The sequence below is a fragment of the Erinaceus europaeus genome, chromosome 8, assembly GCF_950295315.1.
Source record: "Erinaceus europaeus chromosome 8, mEriEur2.1, whole genome shotgun sequence".
NCBI classification, from domain to species: domain Eukaryota; kingdom Metazoa; phylum Chordata; class Mammalia; order Eulipotyphla; family Erinaceidae; genus Erinaceus; species Erinaceus europaeus.
Genome location: NC_080169.1, coordinates 112,140,041 through 112,155,681, shown reverse-complemented (window position 1 = coordinate 112,155,681; position 15,641 = coordinate 112,140,041). Strand labels below are relative to the sequence as shown.

At 48.7% G+C, this 15,641-nt stretch overlaps 1 protein-coding gene across 1 annotated transcript in view; it reads right to left on the bottom strand.

Moving 5' to 3' along the window:
- TBXAS1 (thromboxane A synthase 1) overlaps nt 1-4,921 on the bottom strand; it is a 126,291-nt gene extending 121,370 nt beyond the window's left edge. Inside the window, exon 1 of the mRNA XM_060196684.1 lies at nt 4,542-4,921. Coding sequence (XP_060052667.1) covers nt 4,542-4,630 — 89 coding nt within the window. The 5' untranslated portion in view covers nt 4,631-4,921. The remainder of the gene's footprint in view (nt 1-4,541) is intronic.
- Between the last annotated feature and the right edge of the window lie 10,720 nt (nt 4,922-15,641).

Sequence of the window (15,641 nt, the reverse complement as noted above, 5' to 3'; positions counted from 1 at the left end):
ATTTTATAACTCAACATAAAATCACTAATAAAAAAGGGGGCAAGCAAGCATCCTGCCCTTGGTGATGGGGGCGCTGGGTATCGTCCACAGCCTCTCAGACACGTTTCTAAGGTGTGGCTATTTTCTGAACGCCTCATGGTTTGCTTTCCTCAAAAGCCACCAACCTTGATGCTGATTTTGCCTGATGTGCTGCCTGACCTGGAATGTTCTCCTCTCCTTGGCTATACTGCTTCTACCCTGCATGACAAGACCCAGCTTAAGATTCATCCTGCTTCCTGAAGCTGCTTCTTTGCAGAGGAGGGGACCCAAAGAAGCTGAGGGGCTGGGGAGGCGAGAGGTGAGAATGACAGGAACCAGCCATCCATTTCCAGACCTGTCTGGAAGCTGAAATGCTCTGCAGTGCTGCCTCAGGGGCCACAGCACTGTGCAACTGACTTCCTGTATGTCAGAGCTCTCCCTAAAGTCAGATTCATTTTATATCATTTGTATTTTTTAGTTTGATAGAGACAGAGAGAAATTGAGGGGGGGAGGGAGGGAGGGAGGGAGGGAGGGAGGGAGAGAGAGAGAGAGAGAGAGAAAGAGAGAGAGAGAAAGAGAGGGAGCTGCTGCCCTGCTTCGCTGCTTGGGAAGCTTTCTACCTGCAGGCAGGGAATAAGAACTCAAGCCTGGGTCCTTGTGTGTGGTAATGTGTGTGCTCTACTGCATGTGCACTGCCTGAGCCCAGAGTCTTCATTTTACATGGAAAGCCAGGCCTTAAGATGTCTTATAATATGTGATAATCACCTTCCCAGGCAGCAGTGTGTCCTCCACACATCTCACCCCCCAGGGGCAGCCTGCTCCCCTCCCAGCCCCCTTCTTCTGCTCAGCCCACCTGTCTGTCTGTCACTTAGTTGAAATGACTGTCACTGGAAAAATTACATCAAGTGCCGTTTTGGGAAGAAACTGTCAAAACACATTATGCCTTTTGATAATGGTCTCTTTCTTTTGGAAATCAGGTGTATTTTATTAACTTCCTATTTCTTCTTTTGAGGATATTGCTCATTTGAGTGAAAGAGAGGGAGAGGGAGAGAGAGAGAACTAGAGCGTTAGTCACTCAGGCATTATGAGTTGCAGGCAGTAAACTCGGGACTTCATACTTGCAGTCCTGAATTCTACTATTTCATCTCCTCTGCAGCCACTGTCATTCTCAATACCCCCACTCTTTACCAGAGCATAGCTCACCTTTGGTTTATGATGGCACAGGGCACTGAACATGGGACTTAGGAGCCTCAGGCACGAAAATCTTTTTGCATGACCATTATGCTATCTACCCCCACTGCTGCTGTTTTTCCCCTCCCTCCATCCCTCCCTCCTTTCCTTCCCTCCATTTCTTCCTTTCTTCTTTCCCTCCCTCCCTTCCCTCTATTCCTTCCTTTATTCACTCCCTCCCTCCCTCCCTCCTTTTTTTTTTTTTTAACCAGACCACCGCTTAGCTTTGACTGATGGTGGTGTGGGGGGATTAAACCTGTGACTTCAGAGCCTCAGGACATGTGAGTCTTTTTGCAGAACCAATATGCTATCTCCCCAGCGCCCTTTTTCTTTTCTTCCTATTTTTTACATTTTTATTTATTTATTCACTGTTTGGTGCTGAGGATCAAACCCACGGCCTCATACATTGAAGCAGGTGCTCTACTGCTGAGCTACACCCCAGGCCCCGCCCCTGAGGTCTCTTCTTCCATGAAGTGAGCTTTTTTTCTTTTACTTCTTCCTAAATGGACACCTGCATTTAACATTGAGGTGTGTTTCTTGTTTCTGCCATGGCCTCTGCTCTCCAAAATGAGCGAGGGTACAAAAATGTTTACATCAGTTAAAAGAATAGAGATCAAGTCATTATAAGCTAGAAACACAATAGGGCTTTCAGGAAAGGAGGTGCGGTGTATATGCAAAATCGTTAAGATTGGCAGTGAGCTGGAGAAGTTAGAAGAGCCCATGAGAAAAAACCATCCAGAGAGATCTGTGTATGTCTATGCTCATAGCAGCACACTTTGGAATAGCCCAAACCTGGAAGCAACCCAGGTATATTTGAGGTCCTGGTACCTGTTTCCATGATGATGGAAAAGGACCTAAGCTGGGGCTGAGAGTGTTTGGTAGACACCTAACTTAGTGAGATGGGAAACTGCACCCATGTGTCAACAACTGTGCCATAAACCACTGACCTCCCAAAAGAGAAATGAACACATCCATACATGGCAGCAGGCGCAGCTGCTAGTTCCAGTTTAGTACTCCCAGGACTCCAGGCTTGGAACTTAAGAGTCAGGACAAACCTTACAAGTTCCCCGACCCCCACCCCCAGGGCCCTTGGTACTCTAAACCTTGGATCTTTTGTGTTATTTAACCATGAATTTTCAAAATTAGAAGCACAGCCTACTCTTAATAGATGTGTGTAAGAGACTCTTAACTGATGATTACTAGTATCACACACCCCAGAAAGCAGCACTGCTACTGACTAAGAGGGAGTGAGAAACAGCAGAGTTTGGGGCGAGGAGGTGGCTCAGCAGGTTCGATACATGCCTTACTGTGCACTGGGTCCTGGGTAAGAGACACAGCACTGAAAAGGAGCACCAGTTCCTATAGAAGGCATAGGACCACATATGGGGAACTCCACGTATGATGGGGAAGAAGAGGGACATATGGAGGTAATAATGTTGTCATGAGTGGCTTAGAGAGGAGGAGAAGATTGGATCAGGAAGAAAAAGGGGACAGTTATGTTTAAATGTAGACAGATAGCTGTAGAGATGATAGCTGGCCCATGTCTACAATCTTAGGGGACCTGTGGTGTCTTGCAGTGGGGAGACTGAAGATTCAGAAGCCTGGTGATGGGAATGGTGTGGATTTATACGCCTGTTTTCATATTATTTTGTAAGTCAGTATCAAATCACTAATATTTTTTAAAAGACTTTTTCTCAGTGTCAAGGTGCAGAAATGACAGCTCATTGCAGTGGGGATGTTTACTAAGCACCTACTATGTGCTGGGTTCTGCACTACCCAGAGCAGAGATTAATGGGGGTGAGGGTGGGGTCTAGCATTCACCTCTATTTTTGTATGAAGCTGTATTCAACACAAGAGATGCTCCATTGAGGAGGAAAAGTTCAGAAGATGCTTCAACTCACTGAAAAGCAAAAAGCCTTGGGGTATCAGACCCTGTGAAATCAATCTCCAGTTACACAAACCCCCACAAAGGAATGACTCATATTTGCATGTTGCCTGATGCGTTCCAAGGCCTTTTCCACCAGAAACATGAGTGGAAATTCAGTTCCAACTTGAGTTGTTTGTTTGTTTGTTTTCCCCACTTTCCCTTCAAAGCCCAGAGCTGCCCAACTTCCAGGTGTTTTGGCTTGAGTTTGGAATCCATAAAGTTTAACCAGAAGCTGAGCATGCTGTATTGGGAAGTGTGGGGCAGGGATTTGACTGAGCTCAGCTTTTCAGAGTCTATTGGATTATCAAGAACAGCACACAGCAGTTATTCTCAGTTCATTCACTTAAAAAAAAAAAAAAAGTGGGACTAGCATGCGTCAGAATCCATTCCCTCATCCATTCAGTTATTCCCAATAACTGAAGCTGGGGCTGGGTGTTGGCACACCTGGTTGAGCACACTTTTCATTTACAAGGACCCAGGTTCAAGCCCCCTGCTTCCAACCTGCAGGGGAGAAGCTTCAGGAACAGTGAAGCAGGGCTACAGGTGTCTCTCCTTCCCTCTCTATCTACCCTACCCCTCTCAATTTCTCTCTATCTCTATCCAATAAATGAATAAAAATAAATAAATAAATCTGAAACCAGAATTAAAGCCACCCTTAGAGTCTGGAAAGCATTGGTGGTTAAGGAGGAAATGAGGTGAGGTAGATGGAGGAGGTCTTTTCGATGTGATGATACTGGAACTTGGATGATGTGTCCCATCCATGTATGGTCATGAAAAACTCTATGCCCTGACGTTGACAGTACTGCCAGTCAATATTAAATCAAGAAGAAGCGAACCTACCATGTATCCACCACAGACATGAGCATGTACAGTCACACACAGAAGGAGAGGGGGGAGGGAGAGGGAGAGAAGAATCCACTATATATATATATATATATATATATATTTGTTTTTGTTTTTTCTTTTTACCAGAGCACTGTTTAGCTCTGGCTGATGGGGGTTTGGGGGGATTAAACCTGGGAATTGGGAGCCTCAGGCATGAAAGTCTTTTTGCATAACCATTATGGTATCTACCCCCCACCCCCATAACTATTTTAAAAACCAAGAAATCACCTTCTTGAACCTGCCAAAGTCCCCACCCCCAAATGACTGTCTTTTCACAAAGTGGCCCATTTAGGGACCATTTTGGATGTAACACGAGGCCCGAGGTTGGATGCTCTGGACACCCTCCCTATGGAAGGCTCTTGGAATAAAAGAGGAGAGAGACTATGGCAGGCACACAGTGACACATGCACCCCAACCTTCTCTGCTCCGCTCTTGGCCTGTCATTTTCAAACCCCAGGACCCCGCTGGCCCTTGGACTCACCATTTAAGGAGCACCAGGAACACTGCCAGCAGAGTCACCGTCACCGTAAGGCCACTCACTGGGAGGCTGAAGAGGCCCAAGACTTGCATGGTTCCTCAGAGGTCCTGCAGAGGAAAGGTAGAGCTGGGAACCCCACTGCCACAGCTGAAAGGAGAAAAGGAAAATACTGCAGCCTGCTCTCTAGAAAGAGGAAGGAAGACGAAGGAGAAACAAAGGCTTTGGGGTCAGCCAGTGAATCAGCATCTTTAGTTTTTGACTGATGACTGTTCTATCAATAAACATTTATGTTAAGCAGCCGAACTGGTCCCCAGGTCTGTGAGAAATGGAAGATTGGGATTGTAGAGCTTGGCTCTGACAAGCAGTCTTTAAAGAACAACTCTGCTCTGAAGGGAAAAGAAAAAAGAAAAAAGGAGGAGGAGGAGGAGGAAGAGGAGGAGGAGGAGGAGGAAGAGGAGGAGGAGAAGGAGGAGAAGAAGAAGAAGGAGAAGGAGAAGGAGAAGGAGAAGGAGAAGGAGGAGAAGGAGAAGGAGAAGGAGAAGGAGAAGGAGAAGGAGAAGGAGAAGGAGAAGGAGAAGGAGAAGGAGGAGAAGAAGAAGGAGAAGAAGGAGAAGAAGGAGAAAGAGGTGGGACTGGAGAGAGCTCACCAGGTACCTGCCCTGCCAAGAGCATAGTCTAGTTTGGAGCCCCAGCACCACATGAGAGGTGCAAGGGGAACAGAAGGAGCAGTGTTGCAGTTTTTACAGCCAGTAACGAGACGGAGACCAAGATGGGTCTTGGTACACTGGTAGGCCAGAGTACTCCAGAGAAAGTGATCGCCCCCCCAACCTCAGGGTAAACTGCCTTTTATAGTCTTTTCCAGCTCTGTAAGCACAAGCAAGCAAGCCAGGAAGTACAGAAGCAAAATTCAAAGCAGTTAGCTCTTGCAGTTACAACTACAGGGAGTTTTGCAACCCACCACCATCAATAACAAGGGCATTGTCAATTAGCAGGTGCATTATTCAGGGGATGGAATATTTCACTCTACATATGACGGAGTTGTCTGACCTAACTTGTTTTTATACATTCCAAGTTTTCTACTTATCTGATTTTCTTAATCTATTTTCTGACCTGCTTTCAATCTGCTTCCTTGTCTATTTTTGGCTACATCTCCACTACACGGTGTCATCACTGGTTCTCTCTCTCTCTCTCTCTCTCTCTGTCTCCCCCCTCGTGTGTATGTGTGTGTGTTAACATGTGCGTTTAGTCTGGTGCACCACCGCCCTGCCCCCACATTTTCACCAGGCTGATCTTCCAGATTCCAATTGCTCTGGAATATCAAGATTCTCCTGAGCCGTGTCTTCACCTGAAAGTGTGCTTGCAACAGCCTTTTCAGACCTACTTAATTATTTCATGAGAAATTGACTGGAGCCCCACTCTGCTCTGGCTAGAACCTAGAGCCTCCTGTGTGAAAGGCATGTGTTTTTCCATGGGGCCACCTCTCTCTTTCTCATGAATTAAATCAATCAATCTTGGCTGGGGAAAGCACTAGGCTTGTATGCTTGAGGTCCTGGGTTCAGTCCACAGCCTGGAGGCATTCCTTGCCCAAATAAATAAATAAAAGTTTAATAAAAGGCAAAAAGAAAAACTAACAACCCAAGAAGTATCACAATGGTCAGAGCCCTGGACTTAACAAGCATGAGATCCCGAGTTCCACTCCTGGTATTGCATCTGCCTTAAGTGATGTTCTGAACCCTCCCCCAATAAACAAATCTTTCAAAATAATAATAGAAGGTTTGCATTTGGGCGGGGATAGCTCAGCGTGTCAGTGCACACAATTTGCATGCCTGGGTGCCCAGATTTGAACTCTATAGCTGTATATGCCAGAGTTGACAAGTACAAGCAAATAAATGTTTTTAAAAAATTAGTTTGAGGGTTGGGTGACAGCTCATCTGGTAAAGTTCACACTTTACTACACTCAAGGTCCTGCATTCAAGCCCCCAACACTAAATGGGAACACTGTCACAGGGGAGCTTCATGAACCAGGGAACAGTGCTATAGTATCTCTCCTCTGTCTGTCTTCTCTGTTTGAAACTAAGAAAAACAAGAGAGTCTTCTAGGAGTGGTAGGAGCATGAAGCCTAGGGTGCTGGGGAATCCCCAGATGGAGTGCAACTGAGTGACATGGCTGGTGGCACCGACGAGTGGGGAGGGGCGCTGAGTGACTTGCACTGAGGGTTCCTAGGAACCTGCTTTTAAGACCAAATGTGCAGCCAGGCTGTCTCTGATTCACAGGGGAGGAGATGGAGGCCCAGAAAAGGACAGTGACTGGGTGCAGTTTCCTGAGAGAAGCTAGATCTCTCAGCTCCCTTTTCAGACTCTTCTAGAATGTTCTCCTTATGCCACCCTGTGAACACATCACCGGCACACCTGGCACAGGCCTCAGGTCCATGGAAACCCTATGAAATGTGGGAGCCTCACCCACAGTCTCTGCTCAGCTTCGTTGTAAGAAGGTAGTTACTAAGGCCCAGGAGAAGGTGGGGGAACAGGAGAGTATAAGCCTTGCAAGCCTGAGGTCCCAAGTTCTATACCCAGCATGGCATATGCCAGGGTCATGCTCTGCTCCTCTCTCTCCTCCCCATTAATCAGTCAAGCCATAAAACAAGAAAGGAAGGAAGGAAGGAAGGAAGGAAGGAAGGGAGGAAGGAAGGGAGGAAAGAAAGAAAGAAAGAAAGAAAGAAAGAAAGAAAGAAAGAAAGAAAGGAAGGAAGGAAGGAAGGAAGGAAGGAAAGAAAGAAAGAGCGAGCCTTGGGCCAAGAGCTGGTTCATTTGGTAGTGCAAGTCTTGAGCTCCAGAACCATTTGAGGTGCTCCATAAATGGTGGGGCAGTGCTATGGCCCCTGGCCCCTGTGTGTTTCTTTCTACCTCTCTCTCTGAAATAAGACTGAAAAAGGTGGCCTGGGGTGATAGAATCCCTCACACATGCAATACTTGGATACCAAGAAGGAAGGAAAAGAGAGAGAATCAGTTCTATAGACTGTGTAGGGAACATTCTAGATAGAACCCCAACCCCAACAGATGAAGTGCTAACAGACAGATGAGTGTTTCTCCTCCTTCTCCTCCCATAGCTTTTTCTGACTTTGATTTTTCTTTCCTTTCTAGGTTTTCCTCCCTCCTTCTTCTTCCCCCCCCCCCCCACCTCTCCAGAGCATGTTCAGCTCTGAAGAAAGTGATGTTAGGATTGAATCTGGAGCTTGGAGCTTTGGGCCTGAGTGTCTGCTGTATCCTCCCACCCTACCCCCAGTGCTGTCTGTCCCCTGTGCCTCACTCTCTGTACACACACAAACAAAGACATGCTTTTGGTGTGGACGAGAGCAGCCTTGGTCATGCCTTGGTTGGCCCAGGCTCATTTTTCTGCGTTGACAGGAGGTGGGCGTCATTGGTGACTTAAGAATCCTGCACCCGTGGCTGTGGGTGCCTTTCTCAGCTGGCCCTACACAGGGGTCTCTGCACCTGTACACCTCTAGGTTCTCCCGGCTACAAATAAGGTTGTGCCTGCCCCCTGCTACTGCAGGGTCTTGTGGGAAGCCATCCTGAGTGACATTTTTAGCAGTGGAATAGCTGGCCCCAAAGACATTTCAGAAGTGGGGTCAAGGGAAAGAACACTTGCCTTGCTTGCCACAAGGATCCTAGCACCACATGGGAGTGTCACAGCCACAGAGGAAACTCCATTGCTGTGATGTAGCTCCCTCTCTCTCTCTATCTGAAATAAAGAGGTACATCAAGAAGGAAGGAAAGGGGAGTCGGGCTGTAGCGCAGCGGGTTAAGCGCAGGTGGCGCAAAGCACAGGGACCAGCATAAGGATCCCAGTTCGAACCCCGGCTCCCCACCTGCAGGGAAGTCGCTTCACAGGCGGTGAAGCAGGTCTGCAGGTGTCTGTCTTTCTCTCCTCCTCTCTGCCTTCCCCTCCTCTCTCCATTTCTCTCTGTCCTATCCAACAACGACAACAACAATAATAACTACAACAATAAAACAACAAGGGCAACAAAAGGGAATAAATAAATAAAATAAATAAAAAATTAAAAAAAGAAATTAAGAAAAAAAAAGAAGGAAGGAAAGAAAGAAAGAAACAGAGAAAGAAATAAAGGAAGGAAGGAAGCGAAGGAAGAGAAAGCCAGCCTGAAAGCAGTAAAATTATATACTTGTGAGCTTCCAGAATCATAAAAAAAAAAAAAAACACTTGTTAGTAATTTGCCCCCAGATGTTCGGCCTCCTTATTTGCCCCCACAGCTGTGTGTGGAGGTGCACATGTACCCCATTTGGTGGGATCTCCCCCCACCCCAAGCATCTCCTCTGTCTCCACTCTCTCCTAGCCTCTCCACACCCTCCCCCTCCAGGCAGACCCCCTTCCTGGTGCTGAGTCAGCTGTTCTGCCTGGAAGCTTGTGTTTCTCTGTAAAGCTCTCACTGCATAAACTTCGCAGCATTTCCTCCACTCTGTTCAGAAATGGCCATGCACAAGTGGGGGTGCACCCCCCACCTTGGCTAGGCCCCCTTCCCTGCTCCTGCCCCACCCCATCAAAGGACAATGGTACTTGCTCAGCATCCTGTAAGTTCCAAGAAGATCTGTGGGGGAACAAGAAGCAGGTGCCCAATAATGCTCATTCCCAGGCTCTAAGCAGGCAAGAGGAGAATCGCAAAAGGCTGCCCTCCACTTTTTTCCCCCAGAGCACTAATCAGCTCTGACTTATGGTGATACCAAGGATTGAACCTGGGACTTTGGAGCCTCAGGCTTGAGAGACTCTTAGCATAACTGTTATGCTGTCTCCTCTGCCTGAAGTCATACATTTAATAACTCCCCAGGGCCAAAGTTTCAATCCTCAGCACAACACGGACTGAGCCTTGCCCTGGTCTCTCAGAAAAATAAACTCATTTCAGTGAACCTCAGAGTGGCTGAAGAGGGGGCTCAGTACCCTGAGTTTGGCCCTGGGCATACCATGGGCAGACTGGTGATCTGTTCTCTATGGTGTTAAACAAATAGAAATCTTTAATGCTTAAAATAAATAAACAAGAGCATGGGAGACAGCTCAGAGAGGTAGAGCATAGTATTTGCATGCCTGAGGGCAGAGGTCTGATCCCCAACTGCATAAGCCAAAACTGAGCATTGCACGTATTCTCTTATTCTCTTATTCTCTTATTCTCTCTCTCTCTCTCTCTCCCTCATAAATAAATCTCAGACTGGTAAATAGCTCCCTTGGATAGTGTGTTACTTTGCCATATACATGATCTAGGTTCGAGTCCAGCCTCTACAGCATTCAAGGAAGCTTTGGTGCAGTGGTCTCTCTCTCTCTCTCTATCTCTCTCTCTCTCTTTCTCTCAAAGTAAATCAATAAAGCTCTAATAAACCCTAGAGAGGTCAGAGAAGTAGCTCAGTGAGAGAGCCCAGGACTTGCATGGGGTTTCAAGTTTGATCCCTAGCATTGCAGATGGAGGGGGGGTTGGCTTTGGCTCTTGTTCTCTCTCTCTCTCTCTCTCTCTCTCTCTCTCTCTCTCTCTCTCCCCCTCCCTCCCTCTCTCTCTCTCTCTCCCTCTCTCTACCTCTCCTTGAATTAAAGCCTAGAGGCCAGGCTCTATCTTCTGGCTTTTTCCCCCAAGGATTTCTCCACCAAGTCTAAATCATGGGGTGGATCAGTGTCAGAGTTCAGCCATAGTTGCGGGAACATTGATTCTTGGGACCACACACCTCCCCCATGCTCAGCTGCTGTGGTTCAGAAGACTGGGGAAGGGGGCTGAGGGCAGCCTCACTCCTTCATAGAAGATTTTAGGCCCCCTTGGGAGGACTGAGAGCCTAAGCTCCACTTCCCTGAACCCACCCACCCCCCACACACACCCACCCACACACACACATACTCCCAGAGCAGCCCAATTGCCTCTGTAGTCTCCTCAGGGCCTCCTGGTCTTATTTCTGGGGACCCAGGGTAAGCTCAGTGGGGTCCTCCCTCCCAACATATCTCCCACCCACAAATATTCACCGACCAAGGACAGACACCAGAGCCCAGAACTTGGGTCTCCCTGGGCAGGGAAACAGAACCTGAGGACACCCTGTGTCCTAGGAAGGGGGGAGGGCTTCACCTGCACACAGACAAAGAAAAGCAGCAGGGAGCTGCTAGGTGGCAAAATGTAGGGCTGGCACTTGTGGGGTCCTGGGTTCAATCCCCAGCCCCGTCTGTGCTGGAGGAACACTACTTTCATCTCTCTTTATCTCTCTCTTTCTCTTCCCCACGCACAAAGTAAATGAATAATTTTTAAAAAATAATAAAGTCAGGGCCAGGTGGTGCTACATCTGGTAGAGCACACACATTACCAAATGCAAAGACCTGGGTTCAAGCCTCGCTCCCCACCTGTAGGGGGGAAGTTTCATGAGTGGTGAAGCACTGCTACAGGTGTCTCTGTCTCTCTTTTTCTATCTCCCCCTCCCATTCTCAGTTTCTCTCTGTTCTATCTAATAAAATAAAATAAAAGTACTTTAGAAAATGAAAAAAACATGAAATAAAAACATTTAAAAAGAGGAGGTCAAGTGCAGAAAGGAGAAGAAATGGTGACAGAGTTCAGACCACACAAGTACCCCCCCCCAAGCTTCCTCACCCCAAATGGGGAGCACAGCTGGAACCTGCTCAGGGCACTGGAGTGGGGAGCCCAGAAGTTATCAGGTGCTGGGCACCGAGCCAAGGAGTCTGGAGGTGACACAAGAGGCTCCTCACTCCCTGCCACTCTGTTGAGCCCAAGGCGGGCAAGGTTGGTGCATCAGTGATGGGCTAACCCCTAGTGGCCTTAGAGGGAATGGCATGCAGGAGGCAGGCAGACCAGGAGAAGGCAGTTCAGCTGTATGTGGTCACAGAAAGCAGATAGGGGGCAGGAGAGACAGCTAGCTCAGTGGAGGAGTGCAGGACTTGCAAGTGCGAGAGTTCTGAATTCAGTCTCTGACACTGCATGTACTCAAGTGATGCCGAGTTGTTCTCCTCTTCCTCTTCCTCCTCCTCCTCCTTCTTTCTTCTCCTCCTCCTTTATCACCATCATCATCTTCTCCTTCTTCTTTTCCTCTGTCTCTCCCATTCTCCCTTCCCTTCTCCTGCTTCTCACTTTCTCCATATATCCCTTTCTCTCTCCCTTTCTCCTCTCTCCCCACTTTCTTTCTCTCTGTAAAGTAAGGAATGAAGGGCTCTGCTCAGAGCAGCCTGTTCAGCCAAGCATGGAGCATACAGAGAGCCTGGCCTCATGCCCTGGAGCCTCACGTGAAAATGTGAGAATGGAGGGTGGGGGGAGAGAGGTTGGGGGCAGAACCCCAAATACCTGGCTGACCACATGAGAAAGGGCACATGTCCTTCCCAGAGGAAGGGGCTTTACTGATGGGAGCTAGTGTATATAGGGGTGAGGTGATGCTCTTCAGACCACCCCCAGGCTGAATCCTGAGGGATGCAAACATCGGTCCCCCATGATGCCACAGACTCCCATGATGCTAATCTTCCACAGAGCCCGACTGCCTATTTCACCTGAAGGAGACAGCACAGTGATTCTGCAAACAGACTCTCAGGCCTGAGGCTCCTGGGTCCCAGGTTCAATCCCCAGTACCACCAGAAGCCAGAGCTGAGAAGGACTCTGGTCTCTCCTCTCTATATATCTCTCCCCACCCCCTGTATGTCTCTTTCTCAAAATAAAAATTAAAAGGAATGGTTGCTTTTAAAAATAATATATAGGGCTGGAAACAGAGTAATGGCCATGCAAAAGAATTCTATGCCTGAGGCTCTGAGGTCCCAGGTTCACTTACTCAAAACATCAGAAGCCAAAGCTGAGCAGTGTTCTGGTTAGAGAGAGTAAGGGAAAGAGGGAGGGAGTAGATAGATAGATATGTAGATAGATAGATAGATAGATAGATAGATAGATAGATAGATAGATAGAGGTATCAGTATAGGTATATACACAGATATAGCCCAGGGCTTCAGTCCTGCAAGGAAGGGCCAGTGAAATAGCTCACCTGGATAGTGCGTGGTGCTGCTTTGCCATGTGCATGACCAGATTCAGCCTGGCTCCCACCACACTGAAGGAATCATCAGTGCCGTCTCTTTTGCTGTCTCCCTCTCTAAGTAAATAAGCAATTGGATGGAAGCAGATAATGAGGGACCTCAAGGCAGAAGTCTGGCAACAGCAGCCTTTCAAGGAGACCCCACACACACAAGTAGGCCACAGGGCCAACCCCAGAACTGCACTGCCTGGCAGGGAAGAAGGGGTAGAATGAGCACTGACCCAAGACCCCTCTCCCCCCCACACACACCATCTAGAGACTAAGCTCTCTGGAATTCTCCTCACTCACTGGACAGTCCCAAGGTGGGTGCTGAGTGGGCAGCCTGGGACACCCCCCCTCACCCTGCTGGCAAAGAAAAAAGAGACGTGAGGAGGTGTTTGCACCTGGGTAGTGGAAAACAGGTGTGGAGTACATGGGGCCTGCTCTAAGGTCACTGCCAGGAGCCCTCCAAACCTGAGGCCCATCTACCCCTGACTGAATGACACAAGGCCACCCCTCTAGAGCCCCTGAGAGCTGGGCACCACTTAAGCCAAGGCTCCAGCCTGGATAAAATGCATCCAAAATTGCCCCCTCTTCCTGAAGAAGTCAAGCTGGCATCTTGCCCCCTGTCCCTGCTGGTCCTGACTCCCTTCCCACCTACGTGATCTGTGTACTGGGGTCCAAGCCTGGGTTTTGACAGACCCTGGCTCACCCTGTGTCCTCCCTTGCACTTCCCAGGAGGCCCAACTCCTTCCTGTGCAATTATAGCACTCAGACTAAATATCACTTCCCCTGGGGTGCCCTCCAGGACTTCAGGCTAGCATAACACTCCCAACTCTCCCCATTGAAGCTGCCTGGATATCTGTCTGCATACAGTCTGTCTATAAGCTTTTCAAGAACAGGTTATATCTGGTTCCAATACTGTATTCTGGGGGCCTGCCCTTGATAGACCGAATATGTTTTAATGTGCAAAGACACAGATTTAAGCCCCCTGATCCCCACCTGAAGGGTTTAGGAAGCTTCAGAAACTGTAAAGCAGGTCTTCAGATGTCTTCCTGTCTCTCTCCCTCTCTATCTTCCCCTTCCCTCTTGATTTCTCTGTCTTAACAAATTAAAAGGAAAAAAATAATGACTGCCAGGAGCAGTGAATTCATTTAAAGAAAAAAAAAACTACAGTATCACCAGTGACTAGAAGAAAGTCTGCATGTCACCTAGTGGGCATCCAGGAACGTTTGTTGACTGAAGAATGTATGAATGAATCTCAGGCCTGTGTTTCAGGTAGTAGCCACGAGGTGGCAGCAGTGCTCTTGGAGCCTTAAAGGTACATGTAGCCTATGCCAGTACTCATGTTCCCCAACCCAAGTATTTGGTTAAACGTTCAGGAAATATATCAATTTATTGAAATGACCCCCTGAGTTATCTCTCAAGTTAGATTCTCTGAGAGAGAGAACAAAATGTAATACTGGAAGAGATGCAGTTACAAGAGGACCCGAGTTCCAAGGCCTCCCTAGTCTCCCATTGTACCACGTGATTGAGCTCCAAGGTTCCAGGCCATCTAGAGTTTCTAAAAGTTTCCAAAGCAGCCCAGCCTGACACCTGTGAGGCTGCTGGTACCAGGCCTGCGCTCTCTGGCCCAGGTTCCACTGGCTTATCTTATCAGCTGGGCTGGAGCAAGGCTTTGCAAAGGCCCATAAGAGATAAGATTGGAGTCGTAGGGAGGCGCCAGCAGGTCGGAGCCTCAGGGTGCCAAGCCGGGGAGGGTGGACTTTACCCACATGCAAACGAGTGCGTGACTGTAGGGGAGCCTGTGGCCAGCACGTGTGTCCATGCACGTTCATATGTGCTGAGTGGGGGTGGAAGGACACGTAGCAGGGGGAGTTGCGTAGGGTGGGTGATGGGGGCTGAAGCTGGGGAGACCACCACCACCAAGCCCCCAGAGGTGACCCCTAGAAAACAAAGCTGAGGCATGGGACTTGCTCCATGGGCAGAGCAGGGGGATGGGGGACCAGAGGTTGAGGTGAGAGTCCAGGGAATAAAGGGACCCCACAGCCGGGCAAAATCCCAGCCTTCTACAAGTTAGAAAGATCTGTGTTCTCCTGGGACGTTTGACTTATCTCCCCTCTGGGTGTGCTGTCCACACAGCTCCCAGGTGATCCAGAAGTCCCAGTACAAGCACCCCTCCCTGGCTGAAATAAGCCCTGTCAGGCAGATTCCAAGGTCCCACGCTTGATGGAGAAGGAAAGCTGGGTGGTGTGTGGAGAGAGGTTGAGGTGGTAGAGAAAGAACTGTGAGAGGATGATAAGTAATATGAGGGACCAAAGAGACCTCACCTATGCCTGAGTTCCAGGTTTGAGTCCCAACGCCATATGGGAAGTACCACCACAGCACTGGGGCAAACTCAAGTGATGCAGTAATTTCCCCCTCACTTTCTGAGAATCTAAATGAAAACGCAGCGAAATCACACATTTAGAGCTCACGAACAACCACCACCACCAAACAGCTGAATGGCCATGAGGCGCTGGTCAGAGGCACAACCAGGTGACCCTGGCACTTTAATTGAGCACAGATGTGTCTGCTACTGAAGCCAGGCTGAGGCCCCCCACCCCGAGACCTCCTACGATTAGTCTCTTACTGCCACCCCCGCCCCTTGAACTTTACTCCAATCAGAACTGCACTGGCTGAAGACCTTATTTGCATAAACAGCCTTGGGCCCCGCCTGTCTATATAAAGGCGGGGGGGGGGGGGGGGGGGAGCTTTTATGCTTCCTAACAGATCCCTGTGCGGATCATCCACATTCGTCGGGATGCAGCATCGTCTAAGTTCATTTCCCACGTCTACACTCGACCGGACCTGCCAATATACGCGGATATCTTGCCCACCCTGTCCAACGCTTGACGTCTCGTCACCCTATCTGGTCCCCTACGCCTACACTGAACTTCTCTGTTCCAGTCTCTTGGAAACAGAGTTGGCAGTCAGCTGAGGTAAAGAACAAACACCTCATCACAGACCCCTGCGAGCGTCAACCCGGCTTTGACCTAGCACGTTATGATTGGCCATGGCCGGTGCG